At 50.9% G+C, this 20,359-nt stretch overlaps 1 protein-coding gene across 31 annotated transcripts in view; it reads left to right on the forward strand.

Annotated features, from left to right (window-relative positions):
• Positions 1 to 20,359, forward strand: part of MYCL (MYCL proto-oncogene, bHLH transcription factor) — a 102,295-nt gene that overhangs the window by 65,395 nt on the left and 16,541 nt on the right. For 13 of the 31 annotated variants that reach the window (XM_077844594.1, XM_077844611.1, XM_077844616.1 and 10 more), the window contains one exon: positions 9,589 to 9,690. Coding sequence is in view for 1 of the 31 variants with exons in the window: in XM_077844588.1 (XP_077700714.1) it covers positions 17,838 to 17,903 (66 nt within the window). In the remaining 30 variants the exon portion in view is untranslated. Of the gene's footprint in view, positions 1 to 108; positions 326 to 1,241; positions 4,261 to 7,331; positions 7,490 to 8,118; positions 8,369 to 8,868; positions 9,027 to 9,588; positions 9,691 to 17,563; positions 17,904 to 20,359 lie in introns of those variants that run through there. The other 18 variants (XR_013350201.1, XR_013350202.1, XM_077844610.1 and 15 more) reach the window with 11 other exon arrangements.

A 20,359-nucleotide genomic window follows, 5' to 3' on the forward strand; every position in this document is an offset into this window, starting at 1 on the left:
TCGTGGCCGCCGCTCGGCCGCGCGCTGCTACCCCGGCGGGCGGGCGAGGCGCACGCTCCCCGGCGCGCCCCTCGCGCCTCTTAAAGGCTCGCCCGGGCCTCCCAGGCCAATCCCGCGCCGCCCCGCCCGCAGCCAATCTCTGAGCCCCGCGCCGCCCTCCGCCCGCCGAGCTCCCGGCAGCTCCGCCGCTACGGCCACGTTCTCAAAAGCCGCATCCGGCTGAGCTTGCTCCCCGCGGCCCCGGGAGGAGACCCGGACGCTCATCTGACGCGCGCGAGGAAACTGAGGCCTAAGGCTGGAGGGGAGCTGCCCGAGGTCCCCCGGAGTGAGTTCTCCCCGAGGCTGGCCTGCAGCCCAGGCCCTGACCGCCCCCTCCACCCCTCCACACGCCCCCCTTGGGGAGCGGGAGCCCCCCTGGCCTCCAGGCCTGCAGGGAGGATGCAGGCCGGCACTCCCAGTGCCCCTGGCCCTCTGTCGTCCCCCGAGACCCCCGTCCCCCTTTCCAACACTGGCTCCTCTGGGCGATGGGGGGACCGACGAGGCAGGCTGCCCCTGCTGGCAGGGGTGCTCCCAGGTGTGGGGAGGAGACGGGGCCACAGCCACTGTACACCGTGGTAATCACAGTGGCCTGTTATGGGGGGGCTTTATGCTTTCCTCCATGCTTGACGTGATCTCATTCGGTCCTCCCGGCAACGACCTGAGTGTGGGACCATCATCCCCATTTTATAGCTGAGGAAATGCAAACTTAAGAGAAGTGAACCAGCTGTTATGCAGCAGAGCCAGGCCTGGCAGGTTTTGCCCGTTTCCAGAGCCTTCTTTCTCTTAACAGCCCTGCTCTGTCCCTCTCAGAAAAAAAAAAAAAAAAAAAAAAAAGACCAGAAGGCTAAATGGGGTTATATGTATCTCCCCAACTAAAAGCCCAGGGAGACCCAGAGCTGCGGGGGCCCTCTGGTTTGCAACAATCAAGGAAAGATTTGAAAAAGAGAGGACTGAGCAATCTAACCCTTGAAAGAAGGTGGGCATTAGTCTGGAACAGACGCCAGACCCAGATCCTTAAAATATGCTTTTCTACCACCCCGGGGGTCCCTCATGCCAGCATCATCCCGGGCTTCCCAGACACTCAAGAGGCCAGGTGGGGGCCCTTTTGTTCTAATTAGCGAAGGGGCTGCTGGGATTCTCAAAGGCCACTCAGCCCTGTTCCTGTGATTGCTCAGCTTCCGGCTCCTTTTTTCTTTCTTAAGATTTCCGATCTCAGGGAGGAGAGATGAGATCTGGCTACCCCAGGATGGCCACACCAAGCCTCCTCACGTGCCCTAGCTGCTCCCATTTTGGCACACAGCTCTTGGTCACTGCTGAGCAGAGAAGGCCAGGGTGCAGCAGCTGCATACGGTGAAAAAGGTATGGACTGGCCCCCATGGCTCCACGCAAGCGGTGTGTTGCCCTTCTGTCTCTTCCCTTCTCTGGGCTTGAGTCGGCTGTATTAGTCTGTGATCCCTCCAGCCCTAAATCCTTTACTCCCATATCACCACGCCAGTGATTTCCATCCCCCCCTATCTCCCCTACCACCATGAACTCCAGGAAGACAGGACCACATCTATTTCACTGCTGTCCCCACAGACTAGCTGGGACCTGACTCCTAGTAGGAACCTAATAAATATGTGTTCAGTGATGCATGCTCTGTCTTCCTCCGGTACAAGCACAAGAGGAGCCCATTTGGAAAAGCCCCAGGCTCCTTCATTTACTAGTTGTGTGGCGGGTCCTGAGCAGCTCAGTTACCCTCCCCATATGTAAAGTGGAGATATTAATGGTGACTACCTAGTAGGGTTGCTTGGGGTATGAAACCAAAAAAATGCACAGGAAGTGCTTAGGACAAGTACCTGGGAGCCGAAGCTGGGCTGGTCCCCCTCCTGGCCTGATTCCAGCCTGTCAGTGTAGCAATGCAAGATTCCAGATATGGCCTGACCACGCCAGCACAATAGGCCTATTATTTCCCCCAGTCTGGACGTGACACACTGTTAATGCAGCCTAAGACTGCAGGGCTCCAGAGCCTTTCTCTCCCATGATTAGTTCCCATCAGGTTGTGATCAACTAAATCATTCAGACCCTTTCACCAGAGCTGGGGTCAAGTCAGGTCTCTCCCATCCTCGGCTTTGTGTGAATGTCTTGAAGCTCCCAGAAGGACAATGTCATCTTGCTCATTCCAGCCTGTAGAAATTATTTTGAATGCTGTTTCTGTTGCTCGCTGCTTTCTCTCCCTAAGTTTAGATGCAGGCTGCTCCTTGCAACTTCAACTCCACCATCCATACTGTCGATGGGAACAGAGCCCCACAACATTCCTCCAGAGACATTCACCAGCAATAGAAGCAGAGCACCCTTAATACAAAAGCTCCCAATTATTGAGCACCCACTGTATGCCAGGCAAGCACCATGCTAAGTGCTTTGTGTAACACCATCTCATTTACTCCTCACAACACCACTGGGCGGGGGGGTAGTTGAGGTAGTTTTTATCCCTCCCCATTTTATAGATGATGAACCTGAGGCCAAGAGAGGGGAAGGACTAGTTTTATAAACCCAGAGTGAGGCCCCTTCTGATGGTGAGGAGTGTGGTTATAGACTTGTCACTTAGAGATGTCCTCCAATCTTGACCACGTGTCTCCATTGGCCCTCTTGGCCACTCTTCTTTCCCCTCTGCCCCCACACCACCAGGCCTGGAGTCCAAGGGGCTGTGCTGAGGCTCTTGTCCATGATGAGCAGAGGGCTTTACTAGCCTCAGGAGCCTGGAGCAGAGGCCTGGGCCCATTGATCATAGCAACATTCTTTCCATCTAGGACAGCAGTGAGGACAAGCGCTTCTCCCTAAAGGGCAGACAGACAGCTCCCCATTCTGGTAGGACTACCCTCCCAGCTGTCCTTGACCACTTTTGAGTCTAGCCCGACCTCACAGGCTAGGGCAACTGAATTTCAGAGCATCCCCCTCCTTGTGGCTCTCCACCTGTCTGTGCCCTCATGGGCATCATGTCCAGCCCAATCGGCTTCTTGTATGCCCTAGCATAATCCCCTGAGAATGTTTGGGGGAGGCCAGCAGGTCCCCAGAGTTTCTTGGAAGGCAGAGCAGCAGAGTTAAGTGCAGAGATCCCAGGGACAGGTTACCTGGCTTCGTATCTCTACCATGACAGTTTACTCTTAGGCAAATTACCAAATCTCTAGACCTCACCTTCCCCAACTGTCAAATAGGAATAATAATCGTACCTATCTTATAGGGTTGGAATGAGGATTAAGTGGGGTGTTTAAAATAGTGCTTGGCACAGAGCGAGCACTTTTAAAAGGATGGTGATGGTGGTGGTGATTACCCTTATTAGTACCCTTGGCAAAACCTCACTAAGCAAGACCACTTCAGTCAGAGGGGAGAGATTTTGCCGTTCGTAGCTAGAGGCTAGGTTTCTGTCTGGTTATACAAGGTGGTGTTTCTACCACTACTGGATGCTATCAGGCCATGATTGCCAGGTGGAGCTGTTGAGGTTGTGGTGCCAAGGGAAGGAGTTGTCAAGTATGATAGCTTCTACTTCTACAATGGAAGATCTCTTCTGTGGCTACTCAGCAGACTCACCACCCTGACTTCTGGAAAAAAGAGATCAGCCCGGACTTTAAAATATACTTAGCTCAAGAGCCACTAGTAAGTTTACATTCTGGGGGGTGGTGCTCTGAGGCCAGGGAATAGCTAGAGGTAAGGACTGAGCGGGCCCTGGAGCAAGTGTTCCCTAAAACAGCAGCTGATGGGGATGTCCCAGGCCGCTCTCCATGTAGCCCCTATTGTTTGTCTTGTGGGGAGGAGGCAGGGCAGAGAGTAGGAAGGAGGGACTCTTGATAGTCCCAGGAGAGTCCTTTGGGTAGGAAGTGTCTGAGGGCCCTTGAAGGCACCAGGGAGGCTGCTAGTTCCTGCCTGGATGTTGTTTGGGCAATTGTAGGAGAAGAGAGGCCTCAAGACCGATCCATCTGACCACAAGAGGCTCCAGACTACTCCATGGGGAGGCCCCCTATCCTGCACTTTCAGACCAGGCTAGGTGATGGGTCTGACTTCTGAGCCTCAGGTGTCAGAAGGTGAGGGGCACTGGAGAGGGCCCAGAGATTCCCTGGGACCCCCAGTGCCTCTCCCAACCAACCAGCCAGCATCCCTGGATCTTCTCATCCTGGACTCCCGTCACTTGAAGATTCTTCCCAGAAGAGACATCCCTACTCTTCAAGAGGACTCTGGCAAGGAGAGGTATGAAGGAGTAGAAGAAGTTGAGTAGGCCAGAGAGCCTTTCTGAGCTGAGAGCTATACCATCTGAGGCCATGGCATAGTGCTGAGATGGCCCCAGTGGTTGGACCCACCTACCAGGTAACCTCAGGATTTGCAAATCAAGCAAAGTGCTCTCTGAGCAGAAGCTTAGAGTCTGGCCTCCAAAGATGGGGTAGGGGCTGAAGACAGAGCAATACCTTGCCTTTCCTGGCTGGTTAGGACTCTGCTCTGGCTCTCCTTATGCTCACACCACGTTCCTGCGTGGAGGCCCTGCTTTGGTTTGCTGGCTTTGACTCTCTCAGTAAGATTCTCAGAGTAAGTAACTTGCAGGACTAAGGCCAGCACGGCAGAAGCAGAGCCTGCCTTGGGAAGCCCTAGGTCCTGCCCCACCTCTAGGCCTTCTTTTACCATCTGCACAAAAAAGCAGATTGGACAACCTAACACCAAGTAATGGCTGTTTCTGCTTTCACTATGGCATATGGAGAACTGGCTTTTGGTGGCTACCTTCAGACTCATGGTAACCTGTCTGACTGACTTCGGCTCGAGTAGTGATCCCGGGGTCCTGGGATCGAGACCTCGGTCAGGTAGGACTCCCCACTCATTGGAGAGAGTCTGTTTATCACTCTCCCTCTGCTCCTTCCCTCAATCATGAATAATAAATAAATAAATAAATAAATAAATAAATAAATAAATATAAATACTTAAAGCATGAGGGCCTTAATTTTTTTAAAAGACTTTATTTATTTGAGAGAGAGAGAGAAAGCACAGGGAGAGGAGCAGAGGGAGAGGGAGAGAAAGAGAATCTCCAGAAGACTCCATGCTGAGCATGGAGCCCAACACAGGGCTCAATCCCACAACCCTGAGATCATGGTCCAAGCCAAAATCAAGAGTGGTCACTCAACCAGTTGAGCCACCCAGGCACCCCAGGGCCTTAAATTTTAAAAATTATTTAGGGGTGCCTGGCTGGGTTAGTTGGTAGAATGGCAACTCTTGGTCTCAGGGTCATGAGTTAGAGCCCCATGTGTAGTGTAGAGTTTACTTAAAATTTTTAAAAAGTTTTTTGTTTTTTTTTAAATGAAAGCTACTTGGAGGTAGTATTAGAGTAGGCTTGTCAGTGGTTCACTGAGCCTATTCTGGGCCCCCCACCCCCGGCAACACAGAGGTGGATGAGGCATGGATGATCTTGTCATTTGAGGGAGTCACATCTAGTCATGGGGACAAACATAAGCAGACTAAGTTACAAAATGGGCCAAGGGCCTAATGGACATCTGTCAGAAGGCACAGACTTGAAAATACCAGATTGAGGGATGAAAGTCCGGGAAGGCTTCACAGAGGAGGTGATGATGGAGCCAAATCCTGTAGGATAAATAAGAGTTCCTGAGATAGGAAAGGGCATGCCAGGCAAAGGGAACACCACAGATGGAAGAGTGATGGAGGATGGTGGTTGTAGAAGAAATGAGCCGGGGCTGGGCATTTGCTGGATGGGAAATTGATAAGGCCTGAAACTGAAAAGATGGGAAGAGGCCTTGGATCCTCATCCTGAAGACAGTGGGGAACCATTACAAGGATTCTGAGCAGAGGAGTAAAACGACCAGGTCTGTACTTTATAAGGATGGCATTGCCACTTGCCAACTCCTGGACTGTCGCAACAATGCCCTAATGGGCCCTCTCTAATCCAATCTTCAATGACAGATAAAAACAAATCTGACCATTTCATCCCCCTGTTTAACATCAACTTTTTAATACGTGTTCAATAAATATTTGATGAATGAAAGATGAAATGAATGAAAGGGGTATCTGTAATGGCCCTTCTTCTATGTTTCTGGGTCTGTGGGTCTAAGTTAAACACTTCCTGACTTCCTTTCTGGGACAGTAAGATCAGAGAAGGGAAGGGACTTGCTCAAAGTCACACAGCAAGTCAGCAGCAGTGGCTCTGCTTCCTATCCCATTGGGATTCTGAAGGGTTATCCTTGCCGAGAAAGCCCCGGGCCCTGTTTTGCCTGGTATCTGAGTCCCCAGGATGGACCTCCCAGCGCAGGGCCTCTTAGCCCACAGAACACTCCACCTGTCACCACGCAACAGCATCTCCTCGTCCTCTCCTGCCAGGAGTAGGGTTGGAATCCGGAATTCCTCCTTCTCACCTTGCAATCTTGATCTCTCCCTTTGGTGCTGCCACTAGGAGGAACATCAGGGTCTGCTAGGATCTGGGCTGGGTGTGGGGTTCTAAGCCCCCCGTTAGGCTGGGGTCTGTGTCCTGGAGCTAAGATGGGTCTGTGTTGGGTTCTAGGCTTTTGGGTAGCTGCTGCTGCTTCCTTTTTTTTTTTTTTTTTTTTAAGATTTTGTTTATTTATTCATGAGAGACACAGAGAGAGAGAGAGAGAGAGGCAGAGACAAAGGCAGAGGGAGAAGCAGGCTCCATGCAGGGAGCCCAATGAGGGACTCGATCCTGGATCCTAGGATCACACCCTGACCCAAAGGCAGACGCTCAACCGCTGAGCCACCAGATGTCCTACTTCTTTAAAAAAAAATTTTTTTTTAAATTTATTTGACAGAGTATAAGCAGGGGGAGCAGCCTAGGGAGAGGGAGAAGAAGGCCCCCACTGAGCAGGGAGCTCAATGCAGGGCTCGATCCCAGGATCCTGGGATCATGATCTGAGTCAAAGGCAGACACTCAACCTACTGAGCCACCCAGGTGCCCCTTTTGGGTAGCTTCTCACTGGACTCCGGGCTGCTCTGTGCTCCAGACTTTGGACCTAGCTTTACTCTGAATTCTAGTTTCTGGGCTTCCAGCCCTCTGGCTCTGGGTTCTAGGCTGTGAACTGGGTTCCTGGTCCAAGACTTGGTTCTAAGTTCTGAGCTCTGGTCTTTATAGCTCTGGCTAGATTTTGGGCCTGAACTGAGTGAGTTCTGATCTCTGTGGTCTGAGTTCTGGGTTCTGGGCTTTAGTGTGGGACTTTGGAACTGGGCTGGGCTTGTTTGGGCTCTGGGTTCTAGGCTTTGAGCTGGACTTTGGGGCTGGGCTGGACTGTAATCTTTTTTTTTTTTTTTTTCAGATTTTATTTATTTATTCATGAGAGATACAGAGAGAAGCAGAGACACAGGAAGAGGGAGAAGCAGGCTCCCTGCGGGGAGCCCAATGCAGAACTCAATCCCAGGACTTCAGGATCACGCCCTGAGCCAAAGGCAGATGCTCAACCACTGACCCACCCAGGTGCCCCTAGACTGTATTCTAAACCCCAGGCAGGAAACTGATTTCTCCTCTGAACTCCAGGCGCTGGGGTTTATGTTGGGTGGGAGCAAGAGACCTTAGAAGGGAAAGTAGCAAGTTCTTAAGCCTCTCTCCTCACCCCACTCCTTTCTGGAGACTTTCAGCTTTGCTCCCTCCTTCTAATAGGGCCAAAGTGAAGGTGGTAGTGGCTTTCCCTGGGCTTTCTAAGGACTTCTCTCCCCATCAGTAAGAAATGAGAGGTGAAGGATGGGGATGGGAGCATGTGGAAGTGTCCTCACCTGGCCACAAACCATCCTGCTCACTCTCAAGGACGTTCCCAGGGAGCAGAGAGCAGTGACAACACACAGGCGCAGCTCATAGCCCAGCACCTTGTGGGAAAACCGGCCACAACGGGCTGGGACTGACTGAGGGGCTTCCACCCTCACCTTTCCCCACCTCACTCCCGAGACTTCACCCCACCCTCTGCCCTGGCCAGGAGTTGGGCTTGAAGCTCCCTCAGTCCCCAGAAGTCATTCCAAGGGTTCACCCTAAGCCTTTACTCAAAGCCCTGACCTGTACCCTGACTGCATTGTCCTTTATGATGGGCTGCTCTATACTTTATTCCCCTTCAGGGAAGGTCCTCTTCCTCCCATGACTGCTCCGGAGCCTCCCACCCTGCAGGACTCCTCCCTAGCTCCCTGCTGGATATGCTCACTCCAAGGGCTGCCATGAAGGCAAGGTCCACATACATGTGACAGACTTCACTGAAGGGGCAGGAATTCCTGTGGGGAAATACAACTAGAAGAGATCATTTTAAATTCTGCATGTCACATGACTGCCCAAGGGAAAAACAACCAAAACCTGTTAACAGGATGTCCCCTCGTGAGTACACTGAGTTCCTAACTTTATTCTCTTGTCTCAGATCTTCCTTCCCTTACACCCACTGAAAGAGACCACCTTTTCAATTCTCTCCTGGACAAAAATCTCCATTAGGCTCTGTTCAGGAAACCTCACCCCCTAAGCCACATGGGACAGGATCAACAGGATAAGAAACACTTAGCAGAACACTTCCCAAAGTCTGAGTTATTCAGTCTAAAAGAATATTACAGGGGCACCTGGGTGGCTCAGTTGGTTAAGCATCTGCCTTTGGCTCAGGTCATGATCCCAGGGCTAGGGAGGAGTCCTGCAGGGTGGGAGGCTCCGGAGCAGTCATGGGAGGAAGAGGACCTTCCCTGAAGGGGAATAAAGTATAGAGCTTGCCCGACTGGGAGCCTGCTTCTGCCTCTGCCCGCAAGCTCCCCCTGCTTGTGCTCTCTTTCTCTCTCTCGCTCTCTCTCTCTGTCAAATAAATAAAATCTTTAAAAAAAATAAAAATATTTCAGCAGAAACATGGAAGGGCTCAGGCAAATAGCCTTCACCAAACAGCCCAGGATGGGCTTGGAAATTTTGACCCTCAGTCTCCCGTCTCTTTAAAATCTTGCCACCGGTGAGAAGTGACGAGCTATGCCTCCTCCTCATTGTTCAGATTTGGCCTTTTGAGGTGAGTGGGAACGGCAGGAGAGTGGTTAAATGCAGATCAAACACATACACACTCCTACAAAACACAAGTGTTTCTTCTCAGCAGCAACTTAGTCTAAATCCATGTTGAGGAGGAGAAACACTTTCCTAAAAGCCCCATAATCTGGTCCCTGTGCATGGTGGAGGTAGCTCATATTGTGTTTTGGGGCAATGTCAGACCCTCTGGGTACCTCATCTTGCTTCGGGCTGTGACCCAGCATAACAAAGGGCCTGGCAAAGAGCATCAGCCTATCCTAGTCCCTCTTGGATATGTAATGTCCTTGTAAGACATTACATTTGTCCTCCCAAATCGTGGGAGGGGGAGCCCTAGAATTCTTCCCATGCCCGAGAAGAACAATCCAGAAATGTAGGGCATTTGGTTTCCCAGTATATACTCATGCTTTCCATCTGAGCTCCTGTCCCCTGCTCTGACCACTGCATTCTCAGGGCTCTGTTCGCCCACCCCGGGAAAGCCCCTATCTGAAACGCACAGGGGCATGCTCAGTTCTTGACACGTTTCATGTTTGTTCATTCTGTCTCCCCAGCCAGATTGGGAACCCCAGGATACAGGATGACCATTCTCTGAGCCCTGACTCGGTGTCGGGCAGTCCTCGAGGAGTTCAGAGTCTAGAGGGAGAGATCAACAGGTAAATAAATCATTACAGTAGAAGTCTGATAAAGAAAAAAATTATGCTAAAGGTAAACAGAGAGTGATATGGGCACAGCTGCCACGTTGCACAACGCCAGGGGCCTGCCAGTCATAACTGGTCGCTCGCTGGAGATAATGCAACGAGATGGCCCTGGTCATGTGCAAGCCCAGAGGAGGCATCTAACCCGGCGTTGGCGGTCTCAACAAGTCCCTTAAGGATATGAGCTATTAGCAGAGGCCCGAAGGGCAAGTTTACCAGGCAGATGAGGAGTGAAGGGCACTTGAGGCAGAGCAAACAGCATGTGTGAAGCCAAAGGGGGTGAGGGAACATGCGAAGTGTTAGGAAATAGCAGGAAATACATTTTGGCTGAAGCCCTGGGCACATGTGGAGGAATGCCTAAAGCTTGTTTGTTAAAGTGAGTTAATGAATGCAAGAAAGACTATAATAACAAAAATCATAATCACCCACATTTGTTAGCTACTCACTCTACGCCAAGCACTGTGCGGGGTGGTTTATGTGAATTCTCTAGTTTTAACTTTACAACAGCCCCATGAGGGAAGTTCTTTATTATCCTGCTGTCTACAGATAAGGAAACTGAGGCCCAGGAAAAGTTAGTTGACTTGCTCAAGGGCAGAGAGAATGGCAGAGCCAGGGCGGAACCCTGTCCTGGACTCTGGAACCCTGAGCCCTTGATCACTGCTTTTCCTACAACACCGGCGCCCTTAACTTTGGGCAGAGGTGACCCAGGTCATCTGGTACCGACCCAGGTCAGCTCTTCTCAGCCTCGTCCCAGGGCTTCTCCTCCTTGGTATGACCTTAGATGTCAGAGCTCTGAGGACCTCTTCCCTTGACCTTCTGTTCTCCTTACCCCATCTTCTCCCACCCCATCAGTGACTCTGTACCAACAACTTCCCGGTCTGCAGCTTCACCCAGTCTGAATGCCTGCCTGTGTATTTCACACCGTCCTTAACACAACCGATATTTTCTAGTTTGTTCGGCACCGGGCTTGATAGATGATGTGGACCCTGCCCTCGTGAGCTCAGAGTCAGGCGAGCAGATAGAGCTAGGCGAGTGGAATGGAGTGTGTTGGCAGAGAGAGCTGATACCAGGAAAGTGGATCAGTTAGGTCTGGGTTTGGCTGTTGGTACAAAAGCCACAAATCACGACCACGTCACCTGGAAATACTCAGTCCAGAGCTGGTGTGGTAGCTCCGTGATCATCAGAGCAGAGCCCGGTGCTTTCCGTTCCACTGTCCTGTCATCCTGAACATGGTGCTTGCTTCTCATTGGCCGGCATAGCTGCTGAAGCTCTGGTCATCGCATTTGCGTTCCAGTCAGTTGGAAGAAGGAAGATGTGAAAAAGAGCACACTCTCCCTTTATAAATAGTTCCTGGAAATTGTACAAAATACTTCTGCCCAGAAGCTATTGACCAAGCACTTCGTCACAGAGTCACACCTAGCCATAAAGAATTCTGACAAATACCGTTTTTGCTCTGAGCCAGCCCATGGGCCCAGCTGAAAATCAGGGTTGTATGACTGAGGGCAAGCAGAATAATGGATATTAGGGGTCCACTAGTCGTTTCAACCTCAGAAAGTACCCAAAGGACCCAACACTTCACTTGAATTTTGGGGGATGAATCAGTTAGCCAGGCTGCAGAGCATATTCTTGGAAATGCAAGCGGTTCAAGGTGTCTCCAGCATGGAGTGCACCTTGGGGAGTAATGGAAAAATACAGACAAGATCACATCATCTAAGTCATTTTTGGGGGGTGGGGGGAATCGTGGCTCATTCTGAGGAAAGAGACACACCTGGAGGTGTGGTGGGGAGGAGCCAACCTGTGTTAAAATTAGTTTTCTCCAGAGATTAACAGCCTAGGTGTGGCTTGGCTTTAGAAGTCCTTGACTTTCCTTCCCAGGCCTGGAGTTCCAAGAGATGCCAATTTGCAACTGTGGCACACCATGCCACAGATACACACGGTCACTCACTTATACATCACACCCAGGTTGTGTGGTTCCTGTGTTTGGAGGGCAGGGTTGTTTTAGCCTTAGGAACCTGTGCCTTGTAAGCTTCGATGGACAGAGATTTGGCAGGAAGACTCTGGAAGTTCTGGAGTGGGGCTGCAGTACTGAAGTAATCATTGAGGAGCCAGCAGTGGCCACAAGGCCATTGGCCTCACGAGCCTCCACTGCTGGTCAAAGGCAGGATATTGCCACATGAACTACCAGCTGTAGCATCCTCCCCAGACACATCACCAGGACTTCCAAAGGTTGTGTTTATTTCTCTGGCTTTTTTTTTTTTTTTTTTTTTTTTTGCAGACATCAGGGCAAGATAATCAGCTGGGAGAGGAGCGTCTGGCTCTCTAGAGAATAGACCCAACCCCCTTGACGCTGACCTTGTTGCCCTTCTCTGCTCTTGCAGCAAGTAGACAAGTGACCTTGGCCGGGCCACCTCAGAGAGTTCAGCAGGGAATCCTAAATGCACCAGCACCCCCCCACTCCCTAACAGAGCTCTCCAGTTCACACTCCCCCTATTCTATTCTATTTGACACACACGTCAAATAGACCCACCAACACACGTTGCTCACACCAGGTACCCAGATCTACATCTATTGCCCCGCATACAGGAATTCACACACAAAAGTCACATGTACACACGACACACATGCTACGTGTAGATACAGCCCTCCAACTACCCACATCACTTACAGACCTGCACATATCACACACAGACATATACATGTTACACATGATACGCTAACACACCTATTCTTACCATACAGCATGCCACAAATACATCCATCCCTACACATTCACTTACCTATTTACACATCATACCCAGACCCCCTTTGATGTTGGTTCCTGTGTTTGAGGTATAGGACCCCCCAGGTTCCTTCATCCATAGGAACCCTTGCCTTCTGAGCTTTGATGGACAGAGCTCAGGAGGCAATCAGAGAGGAGAAGGGAGTGCCCCTACCTCCCCAACCCAAATACATATATTCAGTCCACAGCAAAGAAGGAAGACTAGCCTTTCCCCCAGTACCCTATGGACCCATGTTTGCCCCTGACGTCAGGGACATGGAGTTCTGGGCAGGGGATCCAGTATGGTGCCCTGGCTCTGCCCCCACTGTCCAAGATGCCCTAGGGACAACAGCCCTAGCCAGAAGCCTGGAAGCAAGGCTGTGCCAGGCCCACGAATGTCATAGTGGCAGGACAGCCCTTATGCAATGGGCACTGTGGAATGTGCAGGGTGCCTGTGGGAGCTGATCCAGTGGACCTGGGGAACCAGTGGAGAGGAAAGGCCCTGGCGGTTATTGACATCTACTCGGTGCCAGGTGCCATGTCTAGACCTCCACAGCATTGTCTCCTATCATCTGCACATCATCTGTCATCCCAGTTTATAGATAAAGAGAATTGGGGCCCACGTTGGTGCTCAAAGCCTCACAGCCAGTAAGTGGTAAGGTCTTACATTGAACCTGGGACTCTGTCCCTACAGCGCCAGGGCCCCCAGCTTAGGTTGGGGTGCCACAGCGAGGCAGCTCCAGGGCAGGAGTGATCCCAGCAGCAGATAGGCCACGTGGGGCTCTATTCTGGTCTTTTTGCCATCTCTCTCCCTTCTCACTGGAGGTACAGATACCCCCTGCTTTTCAAAAGTTTGCATTAAACACGATTTTTGCTTTTACAAAAGACCTATATTAGTACCTTTTTTTGCTAACTGAAGAAATCTGAAGAGGATTTTCGCTTTTTTAAAAAAGATAGCGAATGGCAAAAAGAGCACCCAGTGCTTGTTTTGCGTCAAGCTGTCATAGAAGGAGTACGCACCCCTGACAGTGAGAGTGGCATTGCCAGACTCCTTCCCTGGGAACCACGCTCAGCATCCCAGCATCAAGCCACCAGAGATCTGAACTGTGTCTGTAGGCATCTGTGCTTTCTCTCGATTTATCTTGCACACCCATTAGCAAGACGTGTGATAAAGTATCGAAAAGCATATCAGAAAAGCCTAACAGAGGCTACTTTCGGGGTCTGGGAATGCTGAAGATTTTTTTCCATATAAATTAATGGCACTTGCTTCTTTATGCCATTTCAGCTTATGAGAGGTTTCATAGGAATGCAGGGCAAACCTGTAACTGAGGTAGGAGACCTCAGCCCAGAAAAGTGGAGCTGGGGATTGGGAAGGTAGGAAACATGGGGCACCTGCCTGGCTCAGTTGGTAGAGCATGCAGCTCTTGATCTCAGGGTCATGAGTTTGAGCCCCACATTGGGGATAGAGTTTACTTAAAAATTTTTTTAAAATAATAGTTTTTTTTAAAAAAAGAAAGAAAAAATTTTAAAGGGGGTGGGGTAGGAAACAGATGAATGGGTTGTGAGTTTGGACCCAATGCCATAGACTAAGCCCATATTAGTCCTGGATATTGAGCCAAAGCTGGTGTTAGACATGAGCCGGAGCTACAGCTTGAAGCAGGTCAGAACGAGAATCAGATATGAGTCTGAGCCAGGAGGCTGGACCTGGAGCTGCTACTGTCACTGGAGTGGATCCAGGTCAGCCCTGAGCCAGAACAGAGGGACGGGAGATGGAGGCTAAGGTGCTCCCACCTCATGCTTACAGAATCTCCCCCACTGGCTCAGGTAATTGCTGGGCCCTGAGATGGGATGCACAGAAGCTCACATCGCTCAGGAAAGAGAGACAGGGACACAAAGAACTTTAATCCAAGGCACACTAGACTTTGCTAACAGACTCTCCATGCATCTAGGCCTTCAAGGGTGGCCAGGACTTCAAGCACCAGGATCCAGAGATAGATGAGGGAGATTGGGGTAGGCCAGGTTGGCACTGGGAACAGAGGCCCGGAGGCAAGTGAGCTAGCATCTTATTTCACTGGAACAGACCAGGGAACAGTAAGCATCAGGCTGGCAAGGTTGGTGACCAGATCCCACAGGACTTGATGTCCTGCTTGGGAATTTGGACTTTATCTAGAGGGCAACAGGACATCATTGGCAAGTTTTAAGAAGGACGATGACAAAAGCCCTTGGGCTGCTGGTGTGGGTGAGGAGCTCAGGGTGGGAAGGGGAGCTGGAAGTCAGGGGGACCTAGGAGGAGGCTGATGTCATAGGGTGGGAGATTGTGAGGCTGATGCTGGGCAGTCACCCAGGACCGGAGGGAAGGGGGCGGATGCCAGATCTATAGAGGGGGTATGATCGACAGGATTTGGTGATCACTTTTTGTTTGAGTGTGAGGGCAAGGGTAAAGCCTAAGAGGACACCCGGGGCAGAGCTCGAACACCAGGGAGGTTGAGAGGCCATTGCAGAGGTGGGGTCACCCCCGGAGAAACTACAGGGACAGAGCCCGTGCTCCAGCCTGTCCTCCCAACTTGGCCTCTCACGAGCAGCGTGTCCCTGGCATGTTATTTATGAGGCCTTCTGAGCCTCGGGTTTTTTCCTTCTGCAGAATGGGGAAATGTTTATTTCCTTCATGGAGTTTTTATGAAGACTAGACAAAACGTGTATGATGGTATCTGGCACATGTTAAGAGTCTGTTCATTGTTCCAAGTTCAGCCATGTGCCCCAGCCCAGACCTCAGGCTTCCAAGAAAGATTGCTGGCCTCTATCAGTGACCATCATAATACCTGCTGGTCACAAGGGGTGACCTAGCGTGACCTGCAAGTATCCTACCATGTGGCAGGCAGCTCCAGGTACCTCCTGTCTTCCAATGGCCCTGTAGCTGAGGAGAATGTTCTGGGTGCCCTGTTTGCTTATTCTCTGGCCAGTGAGGCCCAGGTGCCCTCCTCCTCTGAGCAAATCTTCCCAATAGTGCCCCAGAGGCCCATCAAGTGACCCTGGGGGAAGGAGGGAACTTATGAGGGATGCTTAGATGTCCTGAACCAGACTGGAGTCTGGCCCCCCCCCCCTTGCCCACTATGGGGGCCTATCACAGGCTCCAGTCAGAAACCCCCTCCCCACCTATTCCTCAGTCTACCTGTGCAAGGAGGTCTTGAGGAGGGGGCCAGTCCTGCAGGACAGAGGCCAAGGCCACCTGGGGAGGCATTTGCAGAGTCTTCCAGGCTCCTCTCCTTTTCCTTTAACATCCTTCTAGTCCCTTAAGCATCCTGAATCCCTTATGTTAACAGGTCCTCAGGGGCCATCCTGGGCCTCTCACTCTCTCCACATACAGGCCTCTTGTGTCACCAACTGTGCCTCCGAAGGCAACTCTTTCTCCTGAGCACCAGACCCCCTATATCCCACTCTCATCACTGACCCAGACTCTCAGACCCCACATGGCTAAAAGGAGCTCATTCTCCTCCTCTGGACCCTCAGGTCAATGAATGGGTCTTCCTTCTACCCATTCGCCCAGGCTTTGTCTCCTTTTCCTCCTCTGCACCCCACATCCCATCATTTCTGCACCTCCTCTCCATCTATACCCTACTTCCTGCTGAGGTCTCCACATCTTGCACCCCATCACTTCTGGCCTCTAGCCCAGCTGAGGAAAGTCAGATCTTTTCCTTGCTTCAGGGGACTCCAAAGGCATAAACTGCCTCATTCCGATATGTTTGAGAATTTTTTTTTTAAAGATTGATTTATTTATTTACTCATGAGACACACACACACAGAGAGAGAGAGAGAGAGAGAGAGAGGCAGAGACATAGGCAGAGGGAGAAGCAGGCTCTCCACAAGGAACCCAATGTGGGACTCAATCCCAGACCCCCAGATCACACCCTAAGCCAAAGGCAGACGCTCAACCGATGAGCCACCCAGGTGTCCCTGAGAACTCTTTTAGAAGAACATGTTCCGGGAGGCAGCATTTTAAAATCTGACAATCAATAATCACAGCTTAAATACAATATCTGCCTTTCAAAATAAACTTGTCTTGCAGACCTTTGCAACAGGGGGATTGCCCAAGAGGTTTTTTTTCCCCCTTCTGGTGCAATAATTAACACCACTTTGCAAAAGGAATACAAAAATACACTATAAAAAAAACGAGACTGCCTCTAGCATAATACAATAACAGCTTATGAAACACAAGTTTCAAAAAAAAAAAAAAAAAGAAAAGAAAAGAAAAGAAAGAAGGAAACACACAAGCTCTCCAGACCTTCAGTCTTTTTTAAAGAAGCCAAAAATCTGAGTTTCAGTAAAAATCTCACAAGTTTAAATGTTAGCAATCAGTTTTTAAAAAATTTTGAAACCAGCGTTCAGCCTCCAGCATGCAACTCTGGGCCCCTCCAAGTGTGTCCTCCACACTGCTCTTGAAATGATCTTTTGCAATAATAAAAATTATCTTTAAAAAAAAATTCCTACACTTGGGGGCACCTGGCTGGCTTCATAGGAAGATGATGCGACTCTTGAGCTCAGTTCAAACCCCACACTGGGCAGAGAGATTACTTAAAAGTAAAATCTTAAAAAAAAAAAAAATTCCTACACTTAATGCACCAAATGCATCACATGCAACTCACTTAATGCCACCGTCTGCATGCTGAGGCCCGTGCTGGGTCGAGTAATTTGCCCCAGTTACACAGCTAGGGAGGGAAGGAGCCAGGATTCCAGCCCAGTCCTCCGGCTGCTTGGGACCCTGGCCTGTTTTTGCGCCCCAGCTCCTGCCCCAGCTTAATAACCGAGGATGCATAGAGACATGAAGGCAGGCGCAGCTCTCGTGTGTGCCCGGTTACCCCCTGGCCCTGCGCCCACGCCGGGACCGCGCGCCGGGGGGCCGGGCGGGCCAGCGGGGAGCGGGGCTCGCACAATGCAGGTGCCGCCGCCCCCTCCCTTCCGCCGCTTTGAGGCTCGGGGACAGCCGGGCCGCCGCTTCCTGCGCACAGCCCGGGCCTTCGACGTCCGGCTGCCGGCCCTCCCGCCCCCGAAGCCCCAGCCCGGGAGCCGGGGGGATGGGGGCACGGAGGAGGCGCCCTTGCCCCCCTTGCCCCGCAGCCAGGGCTTGGCGTCCAGGCCGCAGGGCCGGTTTGCAGGCCCCCAGTCCACCCCCCGCGCCACCACGGGTTTGGTGCCTCCTGGTCCGGCCTTGGCCCGCCCTCCCTCCTTGACACGCTCGGAGCCAATTTAAATCCTGCCCCCCACGCCGTCCCTCTGCAAGTCCGGTGGGAACAATAGCTCCTGCGCCGCGGAGCACCTTCCAGGTGACTGAGTCAGGGGCGGAGGCCTTTGCATGGATAGTCTCATGCGATCTTCACAGGAGCCCAGCGGGATGATTGCTCTCATCCCTATTTCACAGGTGAGGAACCTGCAGACCAGGTTGGTCAAAGGCCTCTGTCCTCAGGCCGCCTGGCGACGGGGTAGCGGAGCCCGGATCTATTGGACTCCAGCGGGTCTAGACTTGGTGCTGCTGCGGGGCTGCGCGAAACCGCTCCAAGGTTCCGGCCCAGGGACCTGCACCTGTCCTGGGGACACCAACCAGGGTGGGTGTTTCCCTGGCCCTCAGGCAGCTCCCCATCTGATGGGGAATGCTTTCTAGTGCTGGATGATCTAGAAACTCACTTCGTCGGGATCCCTGGGTGGCTCAGCCGTTGAGCCCCTGCCTTCAGGCCCAGGGCATGATCTTGGAGACCCAGGATCGAGGTGACATCGGGCTCCCTGCATGGAGCCTGCTTCTCCCTCTACCTGTGTCTCTGCCTCTCTCTCTATCATGAATAAATAAATAAAATCTTAAAAAAAAATAAAAAGAAGAAAGAAACTCACTTTGTTTCTCTGCAGACAGAAAGGCCAGCCTGAGCACTAAAGCATAAACAGGTTTTAGGTGGAGGGGGAACCCTGCACAAAGACTGGGCTGAGACTGGGTGAGGAGCTCCGGGCCCAGCAGCCACCACAACACAACTTTCTGCCACTGTACCCCTTCCTCTGCCTGCTGAAATCGGGTGTTTCATTCATGGGGACACCTCTGAGTGTATCTGTGTTGGCAAGCCCACCGGAAAAGCCCATCTCCTCCCCACAAGGCCTGATGTGGGAGAGGCTGGGCAGTGATGTCCTGGCAAATATTTAGCAACTGGCACACGATGGGGGGTGGGTACCCCGATTTGTAGCATTTGCGAGTTTCCATGGAGCAAATATTCCACCATGGTCAATATCAAGCTACTGCAGTTGAAACTGGACAGTAACACACCATAACAGATCTGATAGATGATAGGAAAACCAGTAAGCAATGATGAGTTTGGAGTCTTTACTACTTTTGTTTTTAATATGTCAATTTATAGACTTTAATTCTTTTTTTTTTTTAAGATTTTATTTATTCCTGAGAGACACAGATTGAGACAGAGAGGCAGAGACACAGGGAGAGGGAGAAGCAGGCTCCACGCAGGAAGCCCCACATGGGACTCGATCCCTGGACTCCAGGGTCACGCCCTGGGCTGAAGGTGGCGCCAAACCGCTGAGCCACCCAGGCTGCCCAGAATTTAATTTAATGACCGTGTTTAACAACCAGCTCACAGGATTCCCGTAAGTGCAACAATTGGATCTCAAGAGCGGATGCTTGCTGACTCCAGTGCAACATTGAGCCAAGGTCACCCAGGTCCCCACGCCAGCAGCTCCAGGCCTTCCTCCAGCCTCAGGGCTCCTACACACAGGATTCCCCATCTCTAGCCTGGGTTTCCCTCTAGTGGACAGAAGAGTCATTCTAGGTGATTCTCTCCTACCTGTATCCAGAGTTCATGGCCCAGAGGGTGTGGATGAGGCTGATCGTCCCTCATGGGAAAAGTTTCCTAATGGGGGTCCATATGGTTTCAAAATTGTCCTCAAGCACTAGACACTTGGCATCCCTCTTCTCTGAGAGGTAGCACCAGGGAGGCCCTTTGGGCTTCAGCCATTATCACAGTCTCTAGAGTTTTTCCCAAGTCCCAGCTCATCCCCCAGGTGGCAGCTAGTACACTAGCGCTTCATTCAAGTTTGGAGAACACCCTCCATCAGGTCTATCTCTAAGGAGACGAACTGCTTTTTCTGTTTGCATGAGGAAGTAAGCTTTCACATAACTCATAGCCGACAGGGAAACATATGTGTTGGGCACATGAGAAAATAGAGTCACTTAGATATAGAGCTGGGGCTCAGGACTCCCTCTCTTGCATTATGCTTGGTCTCTCTTCTTCCCGAAGTGATCTTTCCAAAGCATAGCTGTATCTGTCACTTTTCCACTCACAAATCTCCTATAATTTTCATTGCTCATATCTTCAGCCCAAGCTCAGGCACTCAAGCCCTTGGTTGAGAACTCATCTGTGTTGTTTACCTTAAATTGCCAAAGAAGGAAAGAGAAGAAAGCTGATCTTTTAAAAATTCTCCTCTGGGCCATGCACTTTGCTAAACACTGTAAATACAGGTTTCTCCTGCTATCTGAAAGTTGAGGGTAGCTATGAAATCCTTCATAAGCCCAACTAGCATAAAGTGAAAATAATCCCCATGTTCTGAAAGTTCACATTATACTCTTTGCTTTTATCAAAAATTTATATTAGTACAGTAGAGACTTAAAAAAAAACTAAATCCTCTTCTGATTTCTTTCTGTTAGCAAAAACAAATACAAATATACTTTCAAAAAGTGAGGGATACCTTGTAGTATCTTATTTCTCCAGTAATGCTGCTAGATAGGGCATCTTATGGATGAGAAAACTGAGTGTCAGTACCAGCTGACTTGGTGTGACACAGCTTGCAAACAGAGAAATTTTATATTCAGCCTACTTCTCTTTCTAC

The sequence above is a fragment of the Canis aureus genome, chromosome 13 (genome assembly GCF_053574225.1).
Source record: "Canis aureus isolate CA01 chromosome 13, VMU_Caureus_v.1.0, whole genome shotgun sequence".
Taxonomy (NCBI): domain Eukaryota; kingdom Metazoa; phylum Chordata; class Mammalia; order Carnivora; family Canidae; genus Canis; species Canis aureus.